At 44.1% G+C, this 21,333-nt stretch overlaps 1 protein-coding gene across 5 annotated transcripts in view; it reads left to right on the top strand.

Moving 5' to 3' along the window:
• The window catches only part of LOC142585995 (protein DENND6B), a 102,631-nt gene that overhangs the window by 65,220 nt on the left and 16,078 nt on the right, over window positions 1–21,333 (top strand). For 4 of the 5 annotated variants that reach the window (XM_075697174.1, XM_075697177.1, XM_075697175.1 and 1 more), the window contains 4 exons: window positions 6,022–6,075; window positions 6,435–6,544; window positions 12,495–12,597; window positions 15,939–16,013. In XM_075697174.1, coding sequence (XP_075553289.1) covers window positions 6,022–6,075; window positions 6,435–6,544; window positions 12,495–12,597; window positions 15,939–16,013 — 342 coding nt within the window. Of the gene's footprint in view, window positions 1–6,021; window positions 6,076–6,434; window positions 6,545–12,494; window positions 12,598–15,938; window positions 16,014–17,523; window positions 17,706–21,333 lie in introns of those variants that run through there. The other variant, XM_075697176.1, reaches the window with a different exon arrangement.

The following is a 21,333-nucleotide window of genomic DNA, read 5'->3' as shown; positions in this document are numbered from 1 at the left end:
TTGAAGGCATACTTCGCTCGCAATTCTTCGCCCATCATGCGCCGAGACGGCGCTTCAGCACCCGGGAATCCTATTACGGAAGGATGAACGAAGAGAGGAAGAAGGAGATCGCGAGATGCTGGCTGCTGCTGGCTGTTGGTGGCCAGCGGTCTTAACTACTGTGGGGTCTCTCACACCCGTGCTCTTGGGACAAAGGAACGACAACACAGTAGTGCAAACAATCACAAGGGCATTTATTGCACCTTTCATAGATCAATGCCTGCTAGCCGAGTTGCTATCCACAAAACATGCCAATGGGCGCGCGACAAATCTAGAAGTCTGACTCACCGCGACCGGAAGCGAGCGAATATGTTCGCCCCATGCTGGATCCCAACGCCTGGTCCTTCGCGTGTATGGTCACGCGAATCGTGGCGCGTTCGAAGGCGGCCACGCGAGGCGGTCTCGCAGAAGCATCGGTCGCCGCGCGCCGACCCGCCGGGAAAGCGGGTCGCTCCACGCGCGGCACGTCCGTGCTGCTTGCTGTCTCGAACCCAACCGCGCAAGCACCTTCCCTTCGGCGCCCAGGTAACCTCGCCTGTCGGCGGCGTTAGCAGCGCAACACTCGCGCCATCTCTCGCACTGCGCTTCAACCACATCGGTCGGCGCAGGCGTCACGCAGGCCACGCGGCGAAGCGGGAGTACAGGAGACGCGCTATGCGGGAAGAACATCAGGGGACGCGCGAGAGTCGCGCATCCCCACACTACTCGGGCTCATTTTGTATATATATTGTATATATAATCTTCTATACTCCCAACATCCCCGTAACAATATAAATTAAATATAGAAGTTGTCTGAGAATGGATCCTTGTGGTACACCAGATAGCACGTTAGTAGGCAGTGAGGTTGTGCCGTTAGTGAAAACAAACTGCCAGCGGTTAAGAAGGAAAGATTGAATCTATCTAAAGACATGTGGATCAAGATTAAGATGACTTAATTTATAAAGCAACAATTGATGGTACACTTTATCAAAAGCTTTCAAGAAGTCTAAAAAGATGCAATCAGTGCAAGATGACTTCTCAAGAATGCAATGTAGTTTATCGGTGAATGACAGTAACTATGTTTCGCAGGAATATGTTTGACGGAAGCCATGCTGAGCAGAAGAAAAAAAAAGATTTATCATCAAGAAAGGTGGCGATGTTTTTAAAAATTATATGTCCTAGTAATTTGCAGCATGTGCTAGTGAGTGAAATGGGGCGACAATTTTGAGGCAAGTGCTTATTACCGGATTTGTGAAGTGGGACCACGTTCCCAATTTTCCGTTCACTAGGGAGGCTTGATGAATCGAGCGACTGCTGAGAAAGTTTTGTTAGCATAATTCTTGTTAGAAATTTAGAAGTAATTTCATCACACCACAGAGACGAATCGTATTTTAAAGGCTTGAATAATTTAGCAACGCCAAGAGTATGAATAGTTATTGGTGACATAATGGAAAATCCGTGGTGCGGCATATCTGGAAGATCAACTGTTGGGCTGAAAGAAAAGCTTTTAATGAATGTTTTATTCAGTATGGTAGCACAAAGATATTTTGGGATTATGTTGCCGGAGGTATCTTGCAATGTAATTGAAGGGTCGTGTGCAGGGTGTATAATGCGCCAGAACTATTTAACATTTGTTTTCAAAATAGATTGTAAAGTAGAAAACAAAAAGTTGTTCTTTGCAAGTTTCAGGGTTCTCAGGTGTGTATTGGAAGCAGTCTTGTATGTCGACCATCGCTCAATAAAAGGTGAAAGTTTGGCAAGATTGAATAAACGTTTCTTTTTGTTAGATAATCGCCTGATGTACGAATTGTACCAGGGTGCTTGAGGGTTATAGGCGACAATGCGCTTAGGAATATATTTATTTGATAGTTAGTGTACCTTCGTTTTGAACAGTAGCCAATTTTCTTCGACAGAGTGAGTATCGAAATTAACAAGAAAATGACCAATAAATGCAGATAGTTCATTATTAATATCGGCCAAGTTAGCCCGTTTGTGATCTAGAATGTTTTTAAAATTTTATTTGCTTTAGAATGTGGCGTATTAATGACAAAATTGAGCAGAAGATGATCACTGATACCTGGCAGATATGTTAGATCTGTAGCTAGCTCTGGATTAGTGGTTAGGATTAAATCTAGAGTATTTGAAGTACTTGTAACAGTGCTAATGGCTTGCGTTACTAAGTGAGTTAGCGAAAACAATGTACATAGGTCTAAGAATTCTTTAGCTTGTGACAAAGGCGGCAATAAATAAGGTGGTTGAGCAGTCCACAAGATAGTTAGAAAGTTAACGTCTCCGAGTATAAAAAGCAGTGATGTAGGATAGCACGTGCGAACCAAGTTTATAGCATCATGGGGTTCTTTAGTTAATGTGGACAAATAGGATGGAGGGCGGTAGCAGACACCAATAATTATTTTCAGATGATCGATGACTACCGAAGCGAAAACTAGTTCCAACTCGCTGCAGATTTGAATGCATAAATAGGGAATATCTTTTGAAATGGCAAGCAGAATACCACCGCCACGTCTTGCCATCCTATTGCAACGATACATCGAGTAACGATGAGTGTCATGAAATCTTTCAAAATCAGACATGTGCGTTGGGAGCCAGGTTTCTGCTAGTGCAACAATGTGAGGTGTACATGTATTAATGGCAGAAGATAAGTTGGCATGTTTATTAAGAATGCTTCTGACGTTGGTAAAAAGGACAGACACAGGAGATAACTTCCCACTGCCCCTCGCGATTCCCTACGATACAACTTCCGATACAGAATCGATATCTAATCCACTGGCTTCACCACATGTGACAATCTCATTGGCAGTGTCAGTGGTCACTGTCCACTGCACACTATGTTCGCCACGTGTCACGACCTCGTCGACAGTGCCAGTGATTGCGTTGTACATAAAGCATCGGTTATTGAAGCACAGCTTGTTGTATTGTAGTTTAAAAGAGCGTGGGCCAGCGTAGGTGGTACTGAATTCAAACAGTTTTTTTCAAGCCAAGTGTGTTGCAAGCGAGAAACCTTCACTGATAGTGATGCCTTTCGACTTGAATTCATTATACAAGGAGAGTATCTTGTCTTTCATTTTTGAGTCGGTAAATTTGACTATGACAGGACGGCACTTATCATGTGAAAAAATGCCCAGGCGGTGTGCGCGCTGGATAAAAGCACCAGAGCACAAGTCGACAACCTCAGTCAGTGCTTCCAATAGTTTAGGTACGCTATCTGCCCAAGACTCTTTAGCATCTGATATACCCCTAAATATTAAGTTCTCACATCGTGATCTATCTTTAAGTTCAAGTTCAAGTTCAAGTTTATTCTTCTTCTAGTACAGACTAGAAATGTCCTCCCGGGCTAAAAGCTGCCGTCAGCAGCTTGACTGGACCCAGGAGGCGTTATACATGGCAGCGTGATAACAGTAACCTTTTTGGTACAAAAAAACTTAAGCATAAGTTTACTAAACATAAACTAAACATAAAATTGAAAACTCAAATACATGCTTATGACAGGATATGTAAGAAACAACAAGACATCAACAACAAGCTTTGTCAAGACGAGACTGCAGAAAATCATTTTGATTACGTTGCTCATCCATAAAGTTCTTTTTAAGTATGAAAGTTCTTGACTAATGTTGTCAAATTTCGTGGCCTTTTCCTCGAGTTCATCAAGCCTCTTGTGCATGTCAGCTAACTTTGATTCAATGTTCTTTTGACTACTTTTAATGGCTTTTATGTCCGCAGTTATTTCAGCCTGACCTTTAGAGCTCTGTAGCATACGAGAGTGCACTTCTTTCAGTAGCTGAAACATAACCTTCATTTGATCAGATGGATCGTCTGGTAGGCTCTCCATATCTAGGAGGGACTAGGAGTGAGTTGTAGTACCCGGTTTCGACTCAATGTGACCCGAGCACAATAGCAGGAGAACGAGCGAAAAACAATCACAAGCAATCAATACCACAGCAAACCCGTGGGCATGGGAACAGTAGCAAACAGCGATCGTCGCTCCTTTTTGCGTGCAAAGAATACTGCGTATACACCTGCACAGTAAAAAAACGAAGCATTGGAGCCATGCCGTTGCCACTGCTCCCATGCTCACTGAAGGGGAAGCAGGCCCGTTGGCTTCCTAAATCCGGTGCGGGTGGTGATGGCATTGTTGACGACGCTGGATGGCTGTGGACGAGCCACTCTGTGAGCAGAAAACCACGGCCGGATGGGCAGAAGCTGTCGGTGTAGCAAATTCCGGGAAGTTACTTACCAGCTGGGTTAAGGGTGGCTGTGGCATCTGCCACGGCAGAAATATGGTTGGTGAACCATGTGCAGGACAACGCAGGAGCGGTGGCAAAAACTTTCCTTCTTTGGTTGCTGGCACGCTCGGTTGCTCGAGACCAAACAAAACTCTAGCAATGTCGGCGCAATGTCACGGGACATGCCCGGTGGTGCTGATAGCTCTTGAGATTCGTGTGCGCTGCCTGTAGGAGGAAGGTTTCCCTCCACTCCCCAAATCTGCTGACACGCATGCGCCTGACGCAGTGTCTGCCAGTGTGTGACTGTCATGTGACACAAAGATTACCAAATCCTAGATGAATGATGTTGACTTGAACTAGAATCATCACTGACTAAAGTGTTCTTCTTTTTGAAAGGAGATTGCTCATATGTATTTACGTGTTTACTCTAACCAATATGGCACAAAACGGTACAAGGCTTAGTGTGCGTTATATTGCACTAGTTAACATGTCACTGCTTCGCATAATAGGTAAAGCTGCAACTTCTTTACATACAGGTAAGACCTTCCCATTTGATAGTTACCATTAAAAGGAAGGAAAAGGGGTTCAAGAGAGGGGGTGAAGTTAAAAAGTACATCAGCAGCGGCAATTCTTGGAAAGGTAAAACACCACAGACCATAGAGTGCCAACAGCACAGCCACACCTCTTCGTATGGAAACTCTGCATGTGCTGAATTTAACTGTGGCAACTTCATTTTCGATAAGGGTGGCACAGCTTCAAGAAAGCAAGTTAACTGGAAGCCAAATATTTTGACAGAATTACCTGTTTAGTTGGGCTAATTAACTATGAGGTTAATGATAACTACAATAAAGAAAATAATTATGCAGAAACCATCAATGATGAATGTCGATGTATGAGAATAGCTAAACACTTCCAGAAAGCTATTCACTTTATTGAAGGAATAATGCACTCGAACACGTTTATTTGTTGCAGTGAGGACGTTTAGGTAGCATTTGTTATTTCATTGCATAATTCTTTAGAGAGCTGGGGTACTAACCAGTACATCTGTACAGTGCTGGAGCCCTCTTCCGCAGCTGCCACAGGGGAGAGGGTGACAGGAGAAGGCGAGGCCAATCATTTCCAGTCACTCCACCACAGCATCTAAACTTTCAGACACCCTCTTGCACAACAGCATGTGGTGAAAGACCCGGCTGTCTGCTCACATGCACAACAATGTCACGAAGGCACACGTTCCACAGAGCCAAGTTGTACCTTTGCATTGTCGCCCCATAGCCTGTCTTCACAAACTCCAAAATAGCCGTGGATGTTTTATGAAATTTGACGAAATATTTGCCATACCTAGAACTCGTAAGTTCGTGAGAACTACGTTTGCAGCAAATGTTTCTTTAATCTGATATGTTGACTGCTGGCAGTGAACGTGCCCTGCAACTTGGAGAAAGCACCCATTGAATCGGCAGTAAGACTCCAGTTGCCAAACCAACCACAAAATGCTTTCAATGAAACCAAAACTATGCAAAGAGCGTGTCAGTAATTCAACATGTCAACTAATCTAAATATGCCTATGCTAGACTTCTGAGCAAGGACCCACTCTAAGGGTGTGCGCTGATGTTTATGCCTGGAACAATGTTATTGTTTTTCTTAAACTGAATGCGGGAGACAAATGAACTTTTCCAGGAATGTGCTGCTGTGGCTGTCCCCTGTGCAACTTGTTTATCCATACATTGCACAGTGAGAAGTGATCGAACTGCATTTCTTCCTGCAGGAACGCTACATGGCCAGTCTGATGCCGCTCCAGCGGAACATCTCCCCATACAAGGTACCGTGTGTTTCGCGTATGGTGGGCTTGCCTGCACAGCTGAACCGAAAGAGCCATGGTTTACAGTGAGGGCGCATAGTCTGCAAAGAGTTTGTGTGCAATCTCCATGGGTGTCTTGAATTTTCAACCCTTAACAAATTCTGCAGTCACTGTGGATTTTATTTCAAGTTTTTTACCATCTTTTTCTTATATTGATAGTCTCCTAGTGAGTTTCTTACACAGGCGCACCCCAAGCGCCTGTTCTTTACTGTTGTTTTCAATGTATCTGAACAACGATTTTGATGCTCCAGAAGCATGTGAATAGCATGCAGAATGTTATGTGCTTCCGTAGATGACAACAAGGCTATGACACATTCCAGGGCACACCATCACTGAAACCCTTCAACCAAGATGATTTTCTTCGTAGTCTTGACACAGCTGGTCCTCAGCTGACAACTGGCATTAAGGGTGACTGGGCAGCACTTTACAGGCAAGTACATCAACGACTGCACTCATGTATTGCAGTTTGTTCACTTGTGCCGGCTTTTTAGTTTTTACCTGCAGAAAGATGAAGCAGAGTTTTATTGCTGCTGTCATCTTGTAGGGCATTATGTGAAGCTTCTAAATTTATTTGCGGTGCTGTAGAAGCTATACATTAGCGTAGTTGTCAGAATGTATCAATGCATGACTTCTTATTTATGTTATTTTTATTTATTTACAAATACTGATGTCTTAGATATGAGGCATAGCAGGAGTGGGTAAAGGACATTAATACAACATACAATCAACATGTTACATGTAAAGTAACTTCCCTTACAAAATGCTCATGTGGTATGTCTCGGAGATAAGTATGTAGGTTATTCCACAAATCAATGGGAAATAGTAAGAAAGAAAATCTGAAGCTATTTAAGTAAGATTAGAAGGGAACAACATTCAAAAGATCAGCTCTTCAAGTTCTATACGCTGAAAAGCTAACTAATGTCACAGGTACGTTGACGAAAACAGAAGCATTTACAATTTTCTGCAACTTTATAATACTTTCACACGTGCGTCTATCTGCCAAAGGCTCAAGTGATAATAGGCCATCATGCAGAAGTACATGTTGCGGGGCTAGTCAGTTCATATTGCTGAGTATGCAAAGAAGGGAAGAAATTGCTATCATATTGATTACAAATAAATTTTAGGCTTCTACTGCACTGCACCTGACTGAGGTTGTTGGAGAAGTATGGGAGAGGCCTTTGCCCTGCAGTGGACATAAGCAGGCTGATGATGATGATGACTGCACAGCCTCAAGCTTTGGTATGTCAGATGAACAGTCAGGTGACCAGAGAGCAGATTCATATTCTAGAGTAGGCCTCAGAAGGTATTTATAATCTGTTAGTTTGCATTCCTTGGTTGCTGTTTTTACTGTTCTTTTTAAATACTCAAGTCGCTTTAGTGCCTGGAACAAATTAAGTCGACATGTTTGTGCCATTTTAGGTTGGAAGAAGACGTTACTCCAAGATATTTGAACTCATTGACATAAGTCAAAATCTTCTCGTGATCAGGGTAGGCAAATTTCAGGGGTTATTTTTTGTTCTAAAAGGTCATAGATATAATTTTATTGAAGTTAATTTATGCCAGCTCTTACTCCAGTTGTAGAAGGAATTGACCAGCATCTCCTGGTCATCGACACTTGTAATGTCAGAGTATGAAACACAGTCGTCTGCATACAAATGGAGCTTAACAGCAGTGTTAGTAACAATGTTCATCATTCATCATCATCATTAACCTGGTTACGCCCACTGCAGGGCAAAGGCCTCTCCCATACTTCTCCAACTACCCCGGTCATGTACTAATTGTGGCCATGTTCCCCCTGCAAACTTCATTAATCTCATCCGCCCACCTAACTTTCTGCAGCCCCCTGCTACACTTCCCTTCCCTTGGAATCCAGTCCGTAACCCTTAATGACCATCAGTTATCTTCCCTCCTCATTACATGTCCTGCCCATGCCCATTTCTTTTTCTTGATTTCAACTCACCCTCACCCAATCTGCTCTTTTCTTATCCCTTAACGTTACACCCGTCATTCTTCTTTCCATAGTTCGTTGCGTCGTCCTCAATTTAAGTAGAACCCTTTTCGTAAGCCTCCAGGTTTCTGCCTGTACGTGTGTACTGGTAAGACCAAGCTGGTTATACACTTTTCTCTTGAGGGATAATGGCAACCTGCTGTTCATGATCTGAGAATGCCTGCCAAACGCACCTCAGCCCATTCTTATTCTTCTGATTATTTCAATCTGATGATCCGGATCCGCGTTCACTACCTGCCCTAAGTAGATGTATTCCCTTACCACTTCCAGTGCCTCGCTGCCTATCGTAAACTGCTGTTCTCTTCCGAGATTGTTAAACATTACTTTAGTTTTCTGCAGATTAATTTTTAGACCCACCCTTCTGCTTTGCTTCTCCAGGTCAGTGAGCATGCATTGCAGTTGGTCCCCTGAGTTACTAAGCAAGGCAATATCATCAGCGAATTGCAAGTTACTAAGGTATTCTCCATTAACTCTTATCCCCAATCCAAAATCTTCCCAATCCAGGTCTCTGAATACCTCCCGTAAACACGCTGTGAATAGCATGGGAGAGATCGTATCTCCCTGCCTGGCGCCTTTCTTTATTGGGATTTTGTTGCTTTCTTTATGGAGGACTACGGTGGCTGTGGAGCCGCTATAGATATCTTTCAGTATTTTTACATACGGCCCGTTTGCACCCTGATTCCGTAATGCCTCCATGACTGCTGAGGTTTCGACTGAATCAAACGCTTTCTCGTAATGAATGAAAGCTATATATAAGGGTTGGTTATATTCCGCACATTTCTCTATCACCTGATTGATAGTGTGAATATGGTCTATTGTTGAGTAGCCTTTACGGAATCCTGTCTGGTCCTTTGGTTGACGGAAGTCTAAGGTGTTCCTGATTCTATTTGCAATTACCTTAGTAAATAATTTGTAGGCAACGGACAGTAAGCTGATCGGTCTATAATTTTTCAAGTCTTTGGCATCCCCTTTCTTATGGATTAGGATTATGTTAGCGTTCTTCCAAGATTCCGGTACGCTCGAGGTCATGAGGCATTGCATATACAGGGTGGCCAGTTTTTGTAGAAAAATCTGCCCACCATCCCTCAACAAATCTGCTCTTACCTGATCCTCCCCATCTGCCTTCCTCCTTTGCATAGCTCCCAAGGCTTTCTTTACTTCTTCCGGCGTTACTGGTGGGATTTCAAATTCCTCTAGACTATTCTCTCTTCCATTGTCGTCGTGGGTGCCACTGGCACTGTATAAATCTCTATAGAACTCCTCAGCCACTTGTACTATCTCATCCATATTAGTAATGATATTGCCTGCTTCATCTCTTAACGCATACATCTGATTCTTGCCTGTGCCTACTGTCTTCTTCACTGCTTTTAGGCTTCCTCGGTTCCTGTGAGCATGTTCGATTCTATTGATATTATACTTCCTTATGTCAGCTTTCTTACACTTGTTGATTAACTTGGAGATTTCTGCCAGTTCTATTCTAGCTGTAGGGTTAGAGGCTTTCATACATTGGCGTTTCTTGATCAGATCTTTCGTCTCTTGCGATAACTTACTGGCATCGTGTCTAATGGAGTTACCACCGACTTCTATTTCACACTCCTTAATGATGCCTATAAGATTGTCTTACATATCTTCAACACTAAGGTCATCTTTCTGAGTTAAAGCCGAATATCTGTTTTGTAGCTTGATCCGGAATTCTTCTATTTTCCCTCTTACCGCTAACTCATTGATTGGCTTCTTGTGTACCAGTTTCTTCCGTTCCCTCCTCAAGTCTAGGCTAATTCGAGTTCTTACCATCCTATGGTCACTGCAGTGCACCTTGCCGAGCACGTCCACATCTTGTATGATGCCAGGGTTAGTGCAGAGTATAAAGTCTATTTCATTTCTAGTCTCGTCATTCGGGCTCCTCCACGTCCTTTTGGCTATCCCGCTTGCGGAAGAAGGTATTCATTATCCGCATATTATTCTGTTCTGCAAACTCTACTAATAACTCTCCCCTGCTATTCCTAGAGCCTATGCCATATTCCCCCATTGACTTGTCTCCAGTCTGCTTCTTGCCTACCCTGGCATTGAAGTCATCCATCAGTATAGTGTATTTTGTTTTGACTTTACCCATTGCCAATTCCACGTCTTCATAGACGCTTTCGACTTCCTGGTAATCATGACTGGATGTAGCAACGTTCACAACATCATTATTATAAATAATGAATAAAAGTGATCCTAATGCATCTTTTGTGTTCAAGCGGTGAAGACTTCTGTCACTCGTGTCGTGCTGTCTGTTAAATACTTTTCAGAGGCATTTGTTGTCATTTCTTCTTGTCTACAGGCCAGTGCAAGGAAAATTTTGTTCACATAAGGTCTCAGTGGCTGTCTTGAAAGCATAATAAATCTTCAAACTGCTGGGAAACGGCTCAAAGCAGGCACATGTATCCAGAGTTTGACACCTTAGCCAAGGGCGTCTAGCTCGCATCACCTTTAGTTGCCAAAGCTGTGCAGCTTGATGGGCCTCACTGCAATCTCTGTGTCCAGATGACGTTGCCAATGCATTTTTATTGCAGGCAATGTGCCATTATCTTAATTGAGCTCACCACACCTGTTCTGTCTTCTCAGGTGCAGTGAAGGCTTCATGACAGCAGTACACTCACCAACAGCACACTTGCCTCAGCAGTGACGGCCCATGTGCAGCTGTGAAATTGGCGTCAAGTTTATTTAGTGACCAGCTCATGTGCATTTGAGATTGTGATGTGGAGGATGCCAAATGGCAGTCTATTTCTGGTCCTAATTACATAATTATAACAGTAGTTTTCTGTATTATATTGTAATTTGATATCCGATGTGTTATGGCATCTTTATTGATTGCTGTTTTAACTCTGTGACATTAACATGAAGTAAAATTATGTATTTCGTTCAGATTTTTGCATGTTGACTATATTCCAATGCCTGAAAAAGTTGGCAAAGTTGGTCAAAGAGCAAGGCAATATGTGTGCATGTCATACAAGAACGCAAAAATGTTTGGGTGAATATATAAAATTTCACGTAGTAGTTCTGCGGAAACCCGCAAGATGGAGAGAAGTAATGAATAAAGGGAAAATCAGACATCCACCCGTTCGTAGCAACTGCTACAAAGGAAACCCATACGGGTTCCTCGAAAGAAAGGCCTCATAATTGAAGAAAAATTCGTCCTGTTCCGGGACTCGAACCCGGGACCACCGCCTTTCCGGGGCAGCCACTCTACCATCTAAGCTAACCAGGCGGCTAGCAGATGGCAGGGCGAAGTCGAATTTTTTGACAACACGAAGCAAAGGCAAGAGTTTGACGTATAGTCCTGCGGAAACCCGCAAGGTGGAGAGAAGTAATGAATTAAGGGAAAATCAGACATCCACCTGTTCGTAGCAACTGCTACAAAGGAAACCCATACGGGTTCCTCGAAAGAAAGGCCTCATAGTTGAAGAAAAATTCGTCCTGGTCCGGGACTCGAACCTGAGACCACCGCCTTTCCGGGGCAGCCGCTCTACCATCTAAGCTAACCAGGTGGCTAGCAGATGGCAGGGCGAAGTCGAATTTGCCATTATTACTTCTCATTACTAATTAAAAAAATTTTTCATTACTTCTCTCCACCTTGCGGGTTTCCTCAGAACTACTACGTCAAACTCTTGCCTTTGCTTCGTGTTGTCGACAAATTCGACTTCGCCCTGCCATCTGCTAGCCGCCTGGTCAGCTTAGACGGTAGAGCGGCTGCCCCGGAAAGGCGGTGGTCCCGGGTTCAAGTCCCGGACCAGGACGAATTTTTCTTCAACTATGAGGCCTTTCTTTCAAGGAACCCGTATGGGTTTCCTTTGTAGCAGTTGCTACGAACGGGTGGATGTCTGATTCATATAAACTTTCACATTGATTGAAGAATGGCACTGAACTGCTATGGTATCGCAACAACACTTTTGGCAAAAAACAAGAATTTGCATGCAAATAAGTACTATTCAGCCAATGGAGGGTGAGCTGGCTGGATCATCAAGCATTTGTCGACGTATGTGGCTTGCAACACAGGAGGCATTGTATGTCAGTGATGCATTTGAGGCACTGCTGTACAGGCGTAAATATCCTACCAAGAAGCCAGACACTCATCAAGTCTACTACATCTCATTTGGCATTGCATTTCCACACATGAGGAAAGGGTTGAAACGAAACAAGACAGGCAGGCACCATGTGTGCTTGTCATGAATGTGAACATCTCTTGGGCACCCACACTCATCACAAGCTCTGTGTGGCTTTTATTTCCTTTGTGTGTTGTGCTGGTTGTGATAAAAAGCTCTTTTCTCTTTTATTAAAGCCTTGACCAAGTGGGATTTTGATCCTTTCCATTGATAAATGTCTTGTGCAGGAGATTTTTCAAAAGCAGCAACTTCATAGGATGGTACCAGGGACGCCGGAAAGAAGCCTCTCAGAAACTGCAGGCATTGCACGCTGAAGCCATTTCAGACGCTGTGAGTAGTCAAAGCATGCCTTGATACCATTTGTGAAGCCCAAATACTGCGTAGATGTAAGCATGACTGATTTCAGTATATTATGCTTGTACACTGCAGGTGATCTGTATACTTCAAAAGAATGGTCTTCTTATTTGAAAATAGCTGGGGGGGAAATAACTTCTCGGGGCATATGCACCATGTTGCGACTGTCCTCGGTGACACATCGTTGCATGGAAGCCACAGTTGCGATAATAGCCAGAACATAATGGTTTATTGGGCTTTCCCGCTACCATATATTGTTATTGTATACATAAAATGATCACAGAAAGGAGAAAGAAAGAGCTGGCAGCTGCCACCAGCTCTAGAAGGGAAAGGTGCATAGGGAAACGATAGTGGGAAAACTCATCAAGCAGTACTTAACGCCTGGTAAATGTTCCTTGGCACAAAATTAGACATAAGAGAGCAGAATGTTTAGACTAGTGTAAATGTGTCACCTTCAAAAATGACAACGGCTCGGTGAGCTTGGTCATGTTCAGATGCACAATCAGCAGGAAATATAATGTTGTCAAGTGAGCCATAGTCTCTGTAAAGTGCAGCCCGCTCTGTTTTGTAGGAGGGAGAGCCCAAGATTGACCGAGTGTTTCTGCTGCACCGCAGAAATCACGGGGTGCACCGAATGCCCACTGTTATTGGCGCAACCATTCATCCACCATGACACACCTCACACAAAGCTTTAGTTAAATGGCCTCTAAGGGCAACAAAATAAAGCGCACCCACAAACATGTCGAGGAAATAATCATGTATCTGAAGCTCGCTGATCAGGGTGTTGTCCGAGAAGGTAGCAGTGGATCAGCAGGCATCATCAAGTCGGTAAGAAACTTCTGGAGCCGTATTCTGAAACGCTCGCCTTCTGCGAAACTATCACCTTGACCACACCTCCACCAACGACACAAGCGGATTGGCTGTTTTAGCGAAACCAGAAACCAAACAGCACCATCTAGTTACAGCCTACGTCATTTTAACGTCATGGTGTTGATGGGTGCTCTCGACATATATTGTGTAAACGAACACGTCTTTTGGCGTTCGGTTGGTGACGGGGTGTAGTAGAGATAAGAGAGGTGGTAGTTTATAGTAGTCTTTTTGGTGGCATCTTACACACATTGTGTTGCGGCAATATTTGTTGATTAATTTAAAGTAAAACATGTCACACTTCCCTTTTCAATTTATTTTACCTAAAGTGGCCATACCCGTACTGCGGCCACTACACTCGAAAACAACACACCCGAGCCGCTCTGCAGTTGCACAGTGCGCTCTCTTGTGCAATATAAAGTGTTTGAGAATAAAGGGGAAAATCAGACATCCACCCGTTCATAGCAAATGCTACTAAGGAAACCCATACGGGTTCCTCGAAAGAAAAGCCTCGCAGTTTTTTCTTCAACTGCGAGGCTTTTCTTTCGAGGAACCCGTATGGGTTTCCTTTGTAGCATTTGCTACGAATGGGTGGATGTCTGATTTCCCTTTATTAATTACTTCTCTCCACCTTGCGGGTTTCCGCACAACTATTACGTCAAGTGTTTGAGAGCGCATGTTGGTCGTGCATGCCGACGTCATGGGTAAGCAGTCGCTTGATTTATGGAATGTGACTATCGTGGCGGCGAAACTATCGCGGAAGACGAACATTTCAGAATATGGCCCCTAGATGAATGCCTCACTCCTTTGTCCAAGAAGCCAGTCCGTTCACCTCATCATTTGCATACCTCCCGGGAACACTTTGAGAAACCACGCACTGTGTTCTCTGAGCCATCACATCTTGAACTGTCCCATTCATGACATCTTCCTCTCACATCTGGCGAATTCTACATCTCTGCATGACATTGGAATTGCACCATACTGAGCAGAAGAAACACTTCAGGTGTGTAATGACAGGTTCTTGGGAAATTTTGTGCATGCAAGGGCAACCTTAGTGCGAATAATGGACAGAGCCATTTGTACACAAAATTCAATCTTTTCGCGCTAAACTTGCACGAAAGGGAATAACCTATATATACAACACAGGAGCACTTGGATGAAAGCATCGTTACAGCATGTAGGAACAAATCAACAGGATGTGATCAAAGTTATAGAATAGGTCTAAGTATTGTAAAGGTCTGCCTGTCAACGACGCAGAAAGTAATAAATTCACAGTGATTGTGTACACATGGATTCACCCGGGGAGTTGTGTCGGCCCAGATGATGGGGTGGTTGCCTAGGATGCGGTGGAGGATGAACTGTAGAACCCCTTGTCAATGATATCTGCCATGCCAGGCTAAGTTGTCGTGACCAGCACAGTCAACAAATGGGTCGGAGCTGCATTCTCCAGGAGACGTCAATAGAGCCGGGCGCAGATCAGTGTTTAGCAATGGTTGGCGGAGCCCAGGTTGTGGGTCAGGCCAGTGTCCTCTTGCCTGATCGGTCAGTCCGCCCCGTCAACCAAGCACTGCTTGACCATGGACTGTTGTCCGTGAACATCTCCGGAAGAGCCTGGTTCTTTGGAACAGCAGGGATGCCTCCTGGCTCTGTCTAGGGATGCACTGCCACCGCTTCATAAACTGCCACCGCCTCCTTGTTGTCAGCCTTCTGAGCCCCACTGCCCACACTGTCTTCCAGCACTTTCCTCTTCCTTTACATTTCCCTTTTCAGTTTGCTGCCACCTGTTTCTTTTTTTGCCCGGGTGTTGCATCTTCCTTCGCAAGTTTGTGTTCCAGTCGTCAAGAGCACATCTCACAACACAAGTACGACATTGCGCGCAAATACACAACAAGGTGTTTCTTCTATTGCGTGGAGAGCAAACACATTGTATGTCATGGTGTGGTGACGTGGCTGCCTCTTCCACCGCCAAAAAGAACAAACCAAACTTTCTCAATTTTCTGGCTGCTGAGGACAGGGAGCTTGAAAAGCAACTTGAGGCCAGTGTAGTTGGAGAATTCCTGGGTTGGCTGCATCCTGCAGGTTAAGCCAGCAATGACACCTCTGCAAGTTGCATGCGCATCGTCTTGCTTCATTTTCTGGCTGAGTCTGTTTTCAGTGACATTATTTTAGAACAGTGCCTTGGCTGTTCTCTAACAATCCCTTCTTGTGGAAGGTAGTCATCACTATGCTAGAGCATTTATCTGTATCACACTTGCTGTTCATAACCTCTGGAAAAAGAGAAAGAGGAAAATGTTCCTAGGTCACAGCTGTTCTTGCAAAATCAGTCATTGAATGGCTTGCGCAATAAAACATTCAAAGACTAAGATACCCAAAAGCTGATTGTTGGGCATTCTGTTCTTGCAATGAAAATAAGTAAATAGGGCCTAAGTATTACACCATTTCCTTCCCAGGATTTGCTTCTCTGGACAAGGGACAAGGAGGAAGTGGAAGTTGTTGACCTGGTCCTCAGGCTAAAAGACAAGCTGGTAAGTGCATGAGTAGAGCAATTGCGAATTGACATGACTCTAAAAAAGAAGTTATGTTATTATTTCTGGATCTGGTTTACTGCCCTCACTGAGTGCTAATTAACTTGAAGGTGTTGTGTGCTTATTTTTTTTATTTCCTACCATTTAATCTTTATTTTTATTTATTTATTTTAGAGCAAGGATTTGCATTCCTGAGTGTAAGCTGATCATTTGAAAGCCTGTGTTAACAGGCTTTATGACTTGAACACACATACGTACATATAAAATCAGGGTGTCTACCAACCGGGAAAACAGGGAATTTTCAGGGATTTTGAGTAGTCTGGAAAAACTCGGGGAAAGCTCAGGGAATTTGTGCTTCTATTAGGGAAAATTAGCTGTAATTTTATTGAAAGAGTCAAAAGTCGAGGTAATGCTGGCTCGAGTAACAGACAGGAATCATAATGAATCGTCTTTGACACCCTGTCGTTGGCTGGAGGAGTTTCCAGTGTACAGTCAACGACCAACTTCCCGGATTCCCGATAATTTGGACGTCGTCGCGGCACCATCACTTACCCCATTGTATCACTGTATCAGAACATCTGAAATTTTGGACGCAAGAACTCTTTGCTGTCCCATTTTCCGGAGGTTTTGCTGTGACCGCAGGTCCGAAATAGCATTAAACAAAGCCACCACTGCTGCCATTTTGATTACCTTGCCGCCTCGAACCGGTAGATAGATATACCGTATAGATGCACGTAGATATACTGGCAGTTGTAGCCACCACTGCGGCAACGCTAGGCCTAGCTGCTTCGACGTTCGCTATGAAGCTTCTTGCCGTTCACTCTTAAGCAAATGTACACCCTTTTGCCACACAACAATAATTCTCACCTGTCTTCTCCGCATTGCCTTTCTTTAACGCGGCGAGCCCAGTACTTTCCAGTAATGAACAGCATGCACGTTATCAGTGTGACATAGCATTGTCGACAGGAAAGCATCGGGCACGGCGTTTTCAAAAAAGGAAACGCAAGCAAGGCAGATGACGATTATTGTTGTGTGGCAGAGATACACCCCAAAAGGTGTAACTTTGCCTAAGAGTGTTGGGTGCCACGTTATTTATTTAAAGAATTCACTGTTGTCAGCAATGGCACAGACTGTGCCTTTGTGGTCCTCGTGATTGGCTTAGAAGCTTGGAAAGCATGGTGCGTTGCATAATGCCAGTTCCTGAAAGTCAGCTTTGCCTCTGTACAGAAATGTTACTTGATGAAGCATACGCAAAAGTATTGTAGTGAAGCATAAAAAGCGTGGGAAGCGGCTACTGCCATGGGACACAGTATGTATTCCTTAATTATACACGCGTGCGCCCGGTATTTCCTGTCACAGTACAAGCACCGATATGCCTAATACATGTACCGACAGGCCTTCAGAGCATTTTCGAATGTGCCTGTGGTGGTTTGAGCCCTTAAGGGCCGTAAATGACATGCATTTATTTTTTCCAAGTGGTCTATTTTTCTGACGTTTTCGTGGCTCCTAGGGAGTTCTAAAAATCGGACGTGGACTGTGCAACTGACCAAGAAGATGCGTCAAATGGTCTGTGCGGCGAAGGAGTGGCCAAAGGAGGACAAGAACAGAAAGAACCTACGCATTGAGGAATGAATAGGAAAGGAAGTGTGCTGCCGCAGTTTTGAAGGAGCTTGAGCTCAAAAAACAAAGTACCGGCTGGTGCCGAGATGCAGGTGTCCTTCATCCAAATCAAAATAAACTCTTTAAAGCAGTGAAACACAATACTGTGGCGTCATGCGCGAGCTGAGAGTATGTCAGGGCAGTTGAGGCTGACTTACGAGCTGTTGAGAGAGAATCTCGATTGTGACAATGCTTGGGCCTCATACCACTGAGCTTGCTATCAGTTGATAGAAATAGCTCATATTCGAAAATACTTGCTTCTGTATGCATCCCCTTCTTATTCGTACAGTATTTGAGAATGTTTGACTCGATTTGCTACTTTTTTCGAAGACATTTTATTTGCAGTGCATATTACTAACCCCTCCCTTCTATTCTCATTTCAAATAACATAAACACTACTCCTTAGTATTCAAATTGGATTAAGTCGTTTCTTTTTTAAAATTTTTTTCATATGCTTACTAGAGAGTGACAGCATCGGGTGATATGGTTTCAGCCCGTCGTGGCATAAAACATTGTTCTGCATTACTCAGGAAATTTTGCGAACGCACTCAGGGAAAACCTGGAAAGCTCAGGGAATTTGGAAATGTCAACTTGGTAGACACCCTGAAAATATGTTGTTAAGGCACATTTTGACAAGCACTGAAACTAAACTGTTGGAATTCACGAAATAGTCGAGCATGTGCTCATTGTTAAAATGGCACTATTGACATGACATTTCTCTGAAACCCTGGAAGATATATCTAAATGGCATGCGCTATGAAAATGTGTTCTTGCTACTGGTCCACTAAGGTACTTGAATTGTAAGGCGAGGTTGCCGGTGATTGTGTAGCAGCCAACATAAATTTCAGACATTGCACCTAACTGTTTTATTGGTTTTGAGGAATACTTTTGTCATGCAATAGCAGTAGCTATAGCTCCAGGGTACACTTCAACTCTTTCGCTACCGTGGGGAAAATAGTGGTTTTTGTAAGCTACACACATCTTTATTTCTGAAAGAAGTGTTGCACTCAATATTTTATGTAATACATCAACAAAATGCAGAATGAATGCACTTTTCATGCATAAAAGTTTCGTTAGCGAGAGGCATGTCAAAAAATTGCCGACGATTATGTTACTTCCTAATGTTAAATTTGAGCGCAGCTCTTGAGCTGTTTTGGCTAAACCATCTGTGAGCCTCGAACAATCCGTCTCGTGCGGAACATTTCGCACCAGCCGCCGTAAACGAAGCATAGCTTAGCACAACTGCCTCGCTTATCGGAAGGTTGCGGGAGGCAGCGCGTAGGCGCGTAGGAATGTTGCACGGCGAAGAGGTGGTAGCAACTGACTGATGCCGCTGATGCTGCTAGCTAGTCAACTGGAAGTGGCTCTGCGGTTCGGTTTGGGAAGTGCGCACCATCATCCCCTGGTACTAAGCCGGCGCGTCAGCAACCGCAGAACACTGTGCGCGCTTGCGCGGTCGTGGCCACGGCGAGTGAGGGCACTTGCAGTGGCCAACAACGGCGTCTATGCGTTTCGGCATGGGGAGCAGCACATTATCGAGATCAGCCGCAACCGAGCCGGTGCTCTGATTGCCGCCGCCGCACAGAGGTGCCATGGCATAGGAGGAGCGAAGAGACTCGCGTCGTGTGCGAGAGATGGCGCCAGGAGTGCATGCATCTAGAGCAGTGCACTGGCTCCGGCTATGGAGCTGGCCACGGCGAGGCTCAACGGCGACGTGAAATGCAGGAACGGGCGACAAAGCGCTGCACTCTAAAAAGATTTAAATTGACAGAATCAAGATTATGGGGTAAAATCGAACAAAGTTTATAAAGACACACTTGTATCTACTAAGAAAAAAATGTAACAAAAATTATGAGATGTACAAAATGTACTGCCATCTAATACGCACTATCTCCGAAAATATCAAAATTTTTCATTGAACAGGAAAAAAGTCTTTTAAATTTTGGGCACCTTTAATGCAAAGCATTTCATACCAGGCAATTCATAGTAAGTTGATAGGTTTCGTTCTTGCCTCAATTGAGGTCCCAACAACAAAATGAAATTTACATGTCCGATGTTGGCATCAAACGAAGATCTTCCAGTACGAAAGCTCTACTCATTAAGCCACACACGCATGCTTACTTCTCTCATGCCAATGCCAAGAAGCACTGTGAGGCGATTGGCATTTGCCTAATGTCGTGTAGCAACAGTTTGCATAAAAAATTGAGAGCAGGTGCGTGTGCACCAGTTTTCAATAGGCCACAAAAGCAGGAATGGAACGCATGAATAATTGTCAACCTTACCACTGACCTTCGTGCACCTGCTGTCACATAGCAACAAATTGCTAACAAAAGCAAGAGCATGCCAATTTTCACATCATTGCACTGCCTTCAGTATTGGCGCAGGTTGTAACGGAACAAGTGGTAACATGTCTTTGCCAGAGGAGCAATAAATAATTTCATGCCATCGCCATTGCTTTGTTGCTGTCGTTACACACATACTTGCGCCGCACACGTAGCTGTTCACCTTGCACATACAAGTTGGCCCGTCTGGTAGTGCTTTTCAGAACCCCGAACGACACGGGATAGCTAGCTAGCTGCAAGGGGATGGGGGCAACACAAGAGGAGAAAAATAATTCATCTACGCTGGTCCAGACAAACTTCCTTTTCATTGATACAAATGTTTGTGCGACATGTCTCATGTTGGTGGAAAATAGTTTGTTGGGACTTCCAATTTATGAATCTGTTTCCTTATGAAGCTGGGCCAGTTATTGTTCAATGTGATTAATACAGGATGTTGTGCCAGGTTATTCCTGTAGACACTTAAACACCGCAGTAATGTGTTTGAGCATACGTTTGGTTATGGAAGGGTGCGACACTTTTCGAATTTCGTACTTTGGTACCTACCTTGAGGTGCACACAGATTAGGCATGGGACATGTCACAGACAGACTTGCAGATGATGGATGGTCAACAGACGGAGAAACAGAAAAACTTGATTTATATAACACTTCAGAAACAGTACAGTAACACGCACACAGAAGTAACAAAAGCTTTCAATTCAGCTACCAAAGCTGACACAACACTTAACACTTGAGCTCAACGCTCACACTTCACGACTTCCCATAAGCTGGGGTTGTCTACTGCGCTGCTCAAAGCCTGACCTAAAAACCAAATACAGTAACGACATGCAGCATGTCGAGCATGCTCTTATATAACATGGCCCGAAAAGTCTAGCAACGGGCGCCAGTGCTGAGAAAAGGAGTAGGCATTGCAGCACACGCTAGGTTGCTGCTCTCTCACCCTTGTCTCCTTCAAAGAGCTTGAGCCTTCTGTCCACGCTCACGGGCCTTTGAGTTTGTTCGAGAAAATTCTTATCTTTCTCTTTCTCCAGCAGCCGTGCCGAAAACGCCTAGCATTACCCATAGCGGCCTTACAGGTCGCTTCCAGTGACAATGTTGGCATACCTTTCAGTGAGCATAACAGGAGTGACATCTATCATTCATGGAACGTGCAGCCGTCGCTTGTCGAGTCTGCAGTTTTAATGGCCACATTGGTTTTGGATGTCGATAATGCACTCAATTTTCTGTCCCGCAGTGTTTGCGATTCCAACAGTTGGCAGCTGGTTTCAATTCAATTGCTCTAGTTAACATATATTCTCGGAATCCCAAGCGGAAGAAGAAT

The sequence above is a fragment of the Dermacentor variabilis genome, chromosome 6 (assembly GCF_050947875.1).
Source record: "Dermacentor variabilis isolate Ectoservices chromosome 6, ASM5094787v1, whole genome shotgun sequence".
Taxonomy (NCBI): Eukaryota; Metazoa; Arthropoda; class Arachnida; order Ixodida; family Ixodidae; genus Dermacentor; species Dermacentor variabilis.
Note: the sequence above shows the minus strand (reverse complement) of the source record. Positions and strands in the feature narration are given on the sequence as shown.